The 12,076-nt window shown below is 35.8% G+C and overlaps 1 protein-coding gene across 1 annotated transcript in view; it reads right to left on the reverse strand.

Moving 5' to 3' along the window:
- Positions 1-256: 256 nt before the first annotated feature.
- The window catches only part of GLRB (glycine receptor, beta), a gene marked incomplete at its 5' end in the record, with an annotated part of 49,645 nt that continues 37,825 nt past the window's right edge, over positions 257-12,076 (reverse strand). The window contains 2 exons of the mRNA XM_008588507.1: positions 257-1,102; positions 9,514-9,806. Coding sequence (XP_008586729.1) covers positions 806-1,102; positions 9,514-9,806 — 590 coding nt within the window. The remainder of the gene's footprint in view (positions 1,103-9,513; positions 9,807-12,076) is intronic.

Below are 12,076 nucleotides of genomic sequence, written 5' to 3' on the forward strand. Positions count from 1 at the left end.
CACAATGCTTTTGTGTACTCTGTCCCAACAAATGAAATCCATGAAAATGTATGTAGGTTTTAAAGTGGATTAAGTAGAATATTTTTCCTAAATATTTAATCAAAGAATTTATCCTTTATTTCATAAGAAGCCAGAATTCAGTATGCATTTATGTAAATACAGGCTTCCCTTTGTTTCAAAAAATGCTTATTGTGTTTTATTATCTGGTATTTTAATGGCACAGGCACACTTTAAAATGAGCTGATTTTACAAATTAATAATTTTTTGAACTTTATTTCTCCACAGAGCTTGCATAATTATAACTGATATATTTCTACTTACAACGTTTAAATAATATGTAATACAACTTCGTTTAATCTGTGATAATATCATCTAAAATCATACAAGAATAAGATGACTTTCTTTGAAAGTTACAAGGAAGGAAATTTGAAATACTACATACAATAGAATGGTGACAACAGGATTCAGCGTGCACATCATTTTATTATCAGAATTATCTGAAGTATCTGTAGTTCGCACTAACTGAAGATAATTGTTTGGATTTATATTATGTAGTATGCCTATCCTTCATTTATTCTTAAAGCAATATTTTGCCTATACATATATACATCGTTATTAGAGCATGGACATTACAAGATCATGCTGCCATTCAAAATTAAGGTGCCACATTTTTATTACAATCAAATAGCATCCAAAATGGCAATATATTGCTACGAAAATGCAAACATTTTCACAGACTGGCATTTATGAATGGGGCTGGTCACAATGAGATCAGATTTTATTTTATACAAATGGAAAAGATTTATCATAAATATATAGACCAATAGATAACATTGAAGAACAAGAAGCAGAAAGGAAACAATGCTCTTGCATAAAGATCAATTCGCTTTGCTGCTGTCGGAATAACAGGTTTGGCAGGGGGAGGCTTCTTGCTGTTCTTTGCCTGAGATTTCCCAAGTCCATTGTTGACTTCAATCGGTTTTCCATAGCAGTCATAATTGGATAATTCAAAATCTCTTGGTAAGCTTCCAACAATGCTAAAGTCATTAGATCTCAGATCAGACTTAGAAGTACAAACTTTTTTGCACCTGGTCTCACCAACCTGAGAATAAAAATTAAAGACAGTATGTATTTAGAATTTTTCTAGTTGTAAAACACACCCCTTCAAAAGGATATTTTATAAATTGCTAGTTTCCACATGAGGGTTTTGTTCATGTCTCAAAGAAGTCACAGAGATAATAGTCAAACGATTAAAACATCAGATTGCTTGAGCATCTAGGACTCTAAAATGTTGCCCAAATAACAAAGCCTATGTCATAGAATAGATCTTGATTGGCTATTTTATGCTAAGGAATCAAAGGACAGATCTACATTTATTTTAGGTGCTATGAGGCTTATAAGAGTTCTCAGTTGGGAGACCAATAAATAAAAATCCATCCTTGCTCCAATAGTTAAGCACGATTTTAACAACAGTGATATTAACACATGATATTACTACAATATATGGATTACAGAAATCTTCTGTTACTTCTAACCTTTGACTTCCCTACCAATCCTATTTCCAAATAGGGTGGTTTATAAATGACTGAGGTGTTTATCCCTCCAATGAGACAGACTGTGTCTCTAAACCACATTCCCAAAAAATAAAAGATGAACGCAATCATCATTAAGCAAAGATTTACTAGTGGTGGTTATCTCCAATTTCTTGGCTAAAATTGAATTAGCCCACGGTTAATTGTTAATTTGTTTTCTCAGGGAAAACAAAAGAATTATGAATACTTCAGCTGGACCACATGCTACAGAGATTACTCAGTTACTAATTTCTGAATTATTAAACTGGGATCAATTCCCTATAATCTACAAAATAAAATAAAAGTAAAAATACTTCTCACTGAACTCACTAGCAATCAGAAATGCTCTTAGAAAGGTTAAAGGTACAGGCTAACTCCCCGTGCCTTGGAATAGCACTGATATTTCAAAAGGCCACAGAGAAGTGAACTCATGTCTCGATTGCTTAATTTCCTCACTGTTATTACTACTGAGTTTTGTGATTCACATTTGGAATCTTCACTACTGACATTTGCTAAGTTTTTACTGAAAAAAGGAAACCATGTCATTGTACATTGTTAGCATGTTATAGTTACTCTAGATTTTGTTTGATTAGTATAACAAATACATAGACTAGTTCTGTAGATTCTATTTACATTTGCTAGATTAGGGCTAGTAAAAATAATATGCCTAATGCAATAAATAAAACAAATTATTCCCAGCAGTACTTTAGGTACTAGGAGATTATCCTTTATCTGGACAAACACTGATATGTATTTCCTGCGCAAGAGATAGATGGCAGTGCTCAGAAGTGGACAGCAAAAATACCCAAGACACACTGAGTGAAAATGCAAGTCAAAATGCATTTACGATCACACTCCCTCTCCTCATTAGACATTTAAGTTATTTCAATTTTTTTTCCAATAATGAACATATATTGACGTTATATTTTCAAGCTAGTATACAAATGTTGGTTTTATTATTATATGCTTTATACCGTATACATATGTGTAAAATCCTATCACGTAAGAATCCTTTAAAAAGATGTTTATGGGGCCGGCCCGGTGGCACACTGGAGAGTGCGCCACTTGGGAGCACGGCGGCGCTCCCGCCGAGGGTTCGGATCCCATGTGGAGACTGGTTCCCGCTCACTGGCTGAGCGCGGTGTGGGCACAACACCGAGGGTTGCAATCCTGTTGCCGGTCCCCGGTACGGGCGCGACACTGAGGGTTGCGATCCCGTTACCGGTCAGTAAAAAAGACAAAAAGGAAAAAAAAAAAAGATGTTTATGTAAACATAATTGTAGAAAAGTACACAAAAATGTTTGATAAGCAGGAATGGGATCTGAGGAGCTTCTAAATATTTCATACTAAAAAGAAAAAAATAGATGTGAAACACCAGTGTTGACTTATTTAGAGAATGTTCATTATAAAATACCCCAAATGGAAACACAGTCCTGTTTTGGTTTGATGGGACTTTGTTTTAGCTGCGGTAGGCCAATTTGAAGGTGCAGCTGGGCCTGAAAGAGCTATACCTACATTGGAATGGCATCAACATAGGTCCAGGCTTTAGGCCTATCAATTTATACACTATGTCCAGCAAAATGCCTTGCAAAAAAGAGGGACTCATAAATGGAGTCAGAGAGTGAACAAAGGTAGTAACTAAAATCTAAACTCTTTAAATGTGATTTGTGGAAATATATACACATAAACACACACATACACACACGCACACGCAGATACACTTCTAGGCCTCTATTTCCTGCCCAATTTAAATTATCAAGATTGAATATTTAAAAGACTTTCAGAAGTTAGTCCTCCACCTAAGCCCCACCACCACATGTGCACATGCACACACAAACTCACACACACACACACACACACACACACACACACACACACACACCCCTTCCCTATTATTGTTCCAGACAGAAGACCACATTTAAAGCTCGAGTTTTCTAGTGTTGTTTGAGGACTGTGTCAGTCTTCCCACATATCAGCGAACTTCTGTAAAGAGTAAATCACTACTTTGATAGAAATACAAGTTGAGAACGGACTCTACCTGTCAAATTTCTGCATTATTCTCCACCTGTCAGGGCAATCTTTCCAATCAGGGACTGTCTTGGTATCCCAGCCTCTCCTCCCTTTAGAATTCTGGACCACTACAAAGACTTAAATGCACTAACTTGGATTTAGAATCCACTTATCAAAACAATGGAATACTCTAGCTTCTGACTACAAACTTAGGAAGCATAACTTAATATTTATTTTTACTTTTTCATGAACAAGAACAAATAATTTACTATAGAAATGCATTTACTATAAACAATATTTTTTACACGCCTTTAGGTGTGGTTTTAGTATCTATAAATAACTAAGCAAGTGGCCAAATTATTATACTATAACCTAAATTACACATAAATACTTTGAGTTTCCTAATCTATTTTATTTATATAACCATATCCTTCTATTCTGCCAACAATTTGAATGACTATGATTTTACCTACACAGATTATTAAAAATGTAGATATAAACTGTTATGTTTATTTAGAGAAATTATTTAAATGTAGTAAACATTGGTAAGAACAGTTTTTCGATGTTAAAGCAACAACATAAAAAAGCACTCCAAAAAGCTTCGAATTGGTCATATTAAGTATTTAGTCATTTAATTCATTAAAACCACTCTCAGAGATGTACTTGAAGATTCTTGTATTAAAAATGAGTGGAGGAGTGTGTGTGTGTGTGTGTGTGTGTGTGTGTGTGTGTGTGTGTGTGTGTGTGTGTGGTGGAGACAACCTCTACTACAGAAGTAATTTTTAATGATGTCACACAACTGAACAGGAGGTTTAAGTTCCCTACTGAAAAGTCCTCAGAGCGGGCCGGCCCGGTGGCGCACTGCTACAGTGCGCTGCTTTAGAGTGCAGCGGCGCTCCCGCTGAGGGTTCGGATCCCACATACAGACCAGTTCCCGCTCACTGGCTGAGCGAGGGGTGGGCGCAGCACCGAGGGTTGCAATCCAGCGCAGCACCGAGGGTTGCAGTCCGTTGCCAGACACGAAAAAAGACAAAAAGGAAAAAAAAAAAAAAAGAAAAAAGAAAAGTCCTCAGAGCTCCTTAAATAGGTTATGATTCATTAACCAGTTGGCTGGTCTCTTCTTGTCCCGTTCATCAGAGATTTTACACTACCATAACTTTCCTTTTATTTTTAATATATTCTATACTTTACTAGCATATAAATATATATATATGAAAGTACAGAAGAGTATACAATATAAATATGATTTTAAACAGTTAAAATGTCAAAATAACTAAGAGTAAATTTCAAATGTTTCACCATAATAAATGATAGGTAAGTAAGGTGATGGATATGTTAATTAGCTTGATTTAATCATTCCACATTGTATACATACATTCAAAACATCATATTGTATATTCTATACATACATGCATTCAAAACATATTGTACTCATGAATGTATGCAATTATGATTTGTCAATCAAAAAATAATATTTATAATTTTTTTAACAGAAAAAAAATAAACTCTTATTTTTAAAAACATACCATTACCGTAAACAACTGTGTCATTTATGTATGAATAGCAGCTTTTATTTTCTCATGTATTTAAAATTGTGGTCATGGGTACCATTTTCTTCAAATAAAAATTCATAAAATTTTTGTGTAGGGCACTTATAGGGTTTTGGAAATAGGGTGATGTTAACAACAGTACGTCCTCAACTATTTTTGTTGAATAAAAAAAGTATATGAGGGACAAACAAATAAGTGCACTGCCTTTAGGGAAGAAGCACTGCCTTTAGGAAAAAAGAAAATCCAGTTATATATGTATAATGACATAGTATTGTATGCAGGCCACAAATTAGAGAAACCTCATACTAAAAACTAGATTAAAAAAATTACTATTTATCTTTTTATCCTTTTTTATCATAACTCTCTTTAGAAAGCATAATATTATTTAAAAAATCAGCTTTGAAAGTTTTCTACAATCTTAATTTCATTATGCTTCCATTAATTACTATTGTTATTTTGTCTAAAAATAAATAACATATGATCTGATTGAAAGTATTTGGCAAAGTTTGTTTTGAAAAGCAAAATACATTGGAACAAATGCATTTTGAAAACAAAACTATATTTTTCACAGCAAAATCCCTGTAATTAAAAAGGCAACAATTTATATTTTCCATTTTTATATTTTCTTTCATGAGTCATTATCTTATAAATTTATCAAGTGTTATATTTGATGTAAGTTTGATGTGTACATTAAAGCTAAGTTATTTTTGGAGTTATTACCATTTTTAAAGCCTATCTCAGGATACAAATATTACACGGGTACAATGTTTATTTGGGAAAGTGCATTTCATCCTATAAGGAATAAGAATAATTTACATTTATTTCTAGGGATTAAAATTTCTGGTCAACTCAAATTCTCTAAGCATCACTGTATGAATTTTGTAGCAAAATGTCATAGCAATTTCAGAATCTAGACAAACGTGTTTCTTTTAGCAGCCAAAAAACACAGAATTAAAATGTAGAACTTAAATATGTTCATTGGCTAATTATTTTAATTCTTGAAAGAGAAATTTAAAATAACAAAATTGAGTCTAATATTTCATGACTCCTCTTATCCTTTATATCCATGTTTATAAATAACTTTAATATGTTCTATAATGCTCTAAAAAGGTGGTTCTAATTAGTCTCCTTCATCAATACCCTACTTGATGAAATATATGAAGATACCAAGATCACTCGCACATTGATGTTCTGTGTTACTAGAGAATTTCTGTAGTTATTGAGGCCCCAGAACACACCAGAAAATGGAGCTGATTATGGCATTACTAGAAGCAAAGCACCTGTTCTGTAGAATTTCCTTACTTTCTGTTTCCAGATTGCTTAACCAAGGTTCAAGTTAGAGAGGACTTAGTGAGCTGCAAAAATGAGGAAGTGGTAAAAGACAGGGAGAAGTAAATGGAGGGGCAGAAAGCAAGAGAAAGATTAAAGCACCATGATAAAAATGCTTCAATGAGTAATTACGAACATGCTTGAAACAAACAAAAAAAGAGAAAACCTGGGTAAGGAAATACAAATTCCCAGCAAAACATACTTACACACACACACACACACACACACACACACACACACACTAAATAGAACTTTTAGAACTGAAAAATGCAATAAACAAACTATAATGCTTATGGATGGGATCAACAGGAAAGTGGAGGGGGCAGAGGGAAGCATCAGTGAACTGGGAAATATCTGATCTGAATAACAGAGAGGCGACAGACTAAAGAAAAAATGGACAGAACTTCAGGCATGTAGAACTATAATAAAAAATCTAGCATTTGTGTTATCAGAGTCCTGGAAAGAGAGGGGAAACAGGACGAGTCTGAAAAAGTACTGAAAGAAATAAAGTTGAAGACTTTCCAAGTTTGGCAAGCGACATAAACTTACATTTTCAATATCATGAACAAACCCAAAACAAGATTAACCCAAACAACTCCACAGAAAGAAACATCATAATTAAACTTCTGATCACTAAAGTTCCCCTCCAAATATTTTTGGAAAGCATCCAGAGACAAGTGCCATATTTACCTATAGGGAAAAGCAATTAGAATGATTAGTTCCCACCAGAAGCCACAGAGGCCAGAAGGAAGTGGCACAACACTTGTCAGATCCTAAAAGAAGCCATCTGTCACCCCACAATCCGAAACCTACCCAGAGAAAATAGCCTTTAGAAATGAAGGAGAAATCAAGACATTCTCAGATAAACGGAAACTAAAAGAATCTGTCACCGGCAGACCTCCTCCAAATAATGGATAAAGGAAATTATCTAAACAGCAGAAAGCAAATAATAAAAGACATAACCTTGGAATATCAGGATGAAAGAAAGTACATAGAAAGCAAAAATATAGATAAGCTTACCTTCTCCTCTTGACTTTTCTAAATTATATTTGAAAGTGAAGCAAAAATTGACACTGTCTAATGTGGTTCTAAATATATGCAAAAGAAATATTGAAGACAATTATAAACAGAAAAAGGAAAAGGGATACAAAGGTAGATGATGTTTTGGGGCCGGCCCGGTGGCACACTGCTACGGCGCACTGCTACAGTGCACCGCTTGGGAGCGCGGCGGCATTCCCGCCAAGGGTTCGGACCCCACATACAGACCGGTTCCCGCTCACTGGCTGAGTGAGGGGCGGGTGCAGCACCGAGGGTTGCGATCCCATTGCCAGTCCCGGTCCGGTGTGGGCGCGACACTGAGGGTTGCGATCCGTTGCCGGACACGAAAAAAGACAAAAAGGAAAAAAAAAAAAAAAAAAGGTAGATAATGTTTTTACACATCACACAAATAGGTAAAATGAAGAATATGTAGACTGTGATAAGTTACATATGCATAGCATAATAGCTACAGCAACCACTAAGGAAGTTATAGACAGTTGTACCTAAAAACAACACAGAGAGCTCAAAGTGAAGTTCTAAAAAGAAGTTCAAGCAACACACATGACAGGAGGAAAACAAATAGAGAAACAAAAAAACAGAACAAACAGAAAACAAAAAATGTAATGTAGACTAAAGCCCTATATCAATAAATCAATAATTACATGAAATATAAATGATATAAATATACTAATTAAAACATTAAAAAGTAGCAGAGTAGATTAAAAACCGTAAGCCAACTATACGTTGTCTACAAGATACACACTTAGTGTATAATGATAAAAACATATTGGGTATAAATGGAAGGAAAAGACGTATCAAAGAAATGACTTATTTAAGGCCACAATAGCTCTGCATTAATGAAAATTTTATCCTTATTCTTTATGAAGAGTATTAGAGCGTGAAAGAGATACAAGGCCTGAAGAAGCCTCCATCAAGGTGGCAGTTAATGATTTGCAGAGGGTCTTGACTTCAAGCTCAGAATATGAGTATAAATAATTTAACAACTTATAACTTAACAGGAAAAGAAAAAAGGCCACCAGCAGCACCCTGTAAGGAGATTTCATTTGCTTTTGTATCTAAGAACTACATGTGAAGCATGCTTGTCAAGCATTATAGGTAGGGGGAGTGGTGCTGGTCAGAAAACTGATGGAGTATTGGAGGGTAACAATACAAGCAGAGAAGGCGAGATTTTCAAGGTTGTATGAGGGTATGGATCTATTAGTATCTTGTGGAATTTACCATTCTTAGCTCAATGGAAATGGTCTTCCAGTTGACTGGTCTTCCCAACTAGAAGGTATCAATCAGGGACAATTTGGGGTAAGTGGACAGCTAACCTTAACCCATAAAGCAGCCTGTTGCCTTGGGACTTATCATTACCTGTGTCTAGAAGCAATGCCCACTATTTTTAGATTCATGACCAAGTGACAAGGCAAGGTTAAGGGGTGAAACCCTACCCAATTCTTCAGCCACTCACTGTTGGGCTGGACAGATCCCTGACTATGGGCATAATTTCCCTATGGGCCAGATATCCAATAAACAAGTAGCCTTCCTGACATGTTCTGTACAAAACTCTGTAACCTGATGGGGAACGGTGGGTGATTAAATCAAGAGCACAGGCTCCCCCAAGTTTTCAGGGCTGGCAGAAGGCCAATGCTGCCCCAGCAGGCCTCAGTGTTTCACTAAGGGCTATCAGATGAGAAACAACAGGGGTCTTTGTCCTGGCCAGATTTCCACATTCAATAGTCACCATCAAAGCAGAGTTGTAGCCTTAAATTGAGTGGAAATTTTAATAAGGCCTTGATGTTTTTTCCTAAGTGGTATTTGACCTAAGTGTTTTAAATATTTTCTAAAAAGTACATTCTCCAAAAAGTATATTGTACTCAGCTCCTTTTCATCTTGAGAGAAAAACACATGAATGTCAGTTTTATCAAACTTTCACACACACAGCAAAGTATCTCTCTCCTCACCCTGTACAGGATGAGGAAAATCATGTTACTGGATAATTTCATTCCTACCTGCAAAGTGCTAATGTGAACAGGAGTCCCTGTACCATTCACAGTGTTCTTTTTAGCTGCATTTCCACCTTTTCCATCTGCTTGCTCAGCCTTAGCAATTCTGGCTTTTTCTGCTTCAACTCTTTTGGGGTTGTTCAACATCACCTGGACAACAGCGTACTCCACCAGTGAAGCAAACCCAAAGAGGAGACAAGCAATGAGCCAAACATCGAGCGCCTTCACATAGGATACTTTGGGAAGTTCAGCAGCAAGAGTGGTGCACTCCGAGGCCAAGCTGAGCACTGAGAAGATACCTACAGAAACAGAAAGAGGAATTACAGTTGCTTTTTATCCCTAGGAAGTGTGCTGCAATTGTCACTCTTTGGACCATGAAAAATTCATCAGATCCCTTTAAAGCTCAAAGACTAGAAGGAATAATAGATACATACTTTTAATATAAGGGTGATTGATTATAGTTGAGGACATTTGTAAATACTTAGCATTCCATAAATAGACATTTAAACCAAGCTGTGAAAACACAGTTTGTATCTGTTTTAAATATTAACGATATCTAAAACTATTCTAGAGCATCTCTGAGGAAACCACAGAGCTCTCTGATTGTTTTTAGATAGATTTCAGTTATAGAGCTGAATTTTATCTTCCTGAACAACTAAATCAGAACAAGAACAGAACATATGAGGCAATTTTCTGGTAAGGTTCACAATAAAAATAAATCTAAGAAGACAAAATAGAGAATATTTTTGATTATTTCAGAGGAAACAAATGCTGCCAACTTTTCCAGGAAAAACAAAATTCTGTCCTATGTAATGTTAAGCATATACGGAAAGGTAACGCGTCGTATGTCAAATTAAGTAAGGTAATTGTAAAACTCCTAAGAATTACAACACCATGTCTCTCTTTTTCTCTTCCCACCTGTCACCCTCCCTCCCATGCTCCTTTCTTTCTCCCTTCCTTCATATTTTCAGGAGAAAGGATGGTGAAACACAATCTGTTGGCAAAGGCTGCCAGTAGCACACTGGGTCAGAAAGGACCTCATTCTGTGTCAAGGGAGACACATTTTAAGTCAAGTAGGAAGCAAGTTTCACTCGGCTCTGTGCATCCGTCTCACTTACTGGGCTGAGTGTACTCTTTTTCTTCTACATGTGACCACCTCTGAGAAGTACTAAATAATTAAAGGTGTACACATGGCTCTTCCTTTGAAATGGTGAGGACTGTGTTAGTATTTTCTGTCAATTGTATCATGTTAGAAGCTTCTCAAAGGTGTCAAGCTTTTTTGTGTGTTCAAGAGCATAACATAATCTTTACCAGAAAGAAAGGCTTTCAGCAAAATATAATAACTTCTGCAGATGGAAAGAATACTAGATGTACAATAGCTTGAATTAATTAAGAGAACTATATTCTAAAAGTATATGTAGGTTTCAATGTTCTATGACTTGTAAGTACAAAGTAACATTAAAATCCAATATGCTGCCAATTACTGCCCTGAACTACAATTAATAATACCCCTGGGCATTAATTTGGCAAATGATCTTTCCAAATCAATTTTTCTATTCTTTGCCAAATTTTATGAGTCAATCCATCAATCTATCAAAAACAAGCCTTACTTAATTCATTAGGATAGACTACATTGACACTATTCTCTGTGTCTCTAACACATTTTATGCTTATCAAAACCTAGAATTATCAAATTTTACTTTGGTGTTTACCTGAATATTTATCCTTATATATTATAAACTTTTATGAGAAATAGAGAATAATGTCAGACTATATTTTTATACAATATTTGGTAGAGAATATTAGGAAACTTTAAATTAGTGGGAGAGGAATGAAATTATTGAAATAATGTTGGAGTACCATTACTCTGGTACAGATACACAAAATAGAACTGGGGGGAAGAATAATTGTTGAGGAAACAAAGCATAAGGGAATGAAGGCCTACATTGTGATAGGATAGAGGTGAAAGAATTTTAGAGAAAACATTTTAAAAGACTTGGTTACTGATTCAAGGAAGAAGAAACAGATTGAGACAAAATTCTGAATAGAATGACTGGAGCAATATAATATGGGAAGAGGAGTCTATAGAACAGAGGATGACTTTAGTAGGAAAACACTGAAAGGTCAGATAAAAGTCAAGAAACAAAAAGCCAATGATCATGACACAGAGCAGTGCACCTGAAGTTTTGAAAGAACCTTTTGGAAATTAAAGACTAGACAATATCATTCAAATGGAGGTCATGTTAGAAAGGGAAAGGACTTTGTGAGGTAAATATGAGTGGGTGTCAGAAAACGGGAATCAAGGACCGACCCTGTGGCTCACTCAGGAGAGTGCGGCGCTGGGAGCACAGCAGCACTCCCGCCGCAGGTTCGGATCCTATATAGGGATGGCCCGTGCGCTCACTGGCTGAACGCGGTGCGGGTGACACCAAGCCTAGGGTTGCGATCCCCTTACCAGTCACAAAAAAGAAAAAAAAAAAAAGAAGAAAATGGGAATCAAAGGAGCAGATGAAGGAACTGTCTTTAAAAGGAGCAACACAACATTCGTAGGTTTTGCGTGGAAAGGGAG

Source organism: Galeopterus variegatus, unplaced genomic scaffold (genome assembly GCF_000696425.1).
Source record: "Galeopterus variegatus unplaced genomic scaffold, G_variegatus-3.0.2 Scaffold4866, whole genome shotgun sequence".
In the NCBI taxonomy this organism is placed as follows: domain Eukaryota; kingdom Metazoa; phylum Chordata; class Mammalia; order Dermoptera; family Cynocephalidae; genus Galeopterus; species Galeopterus variegatus.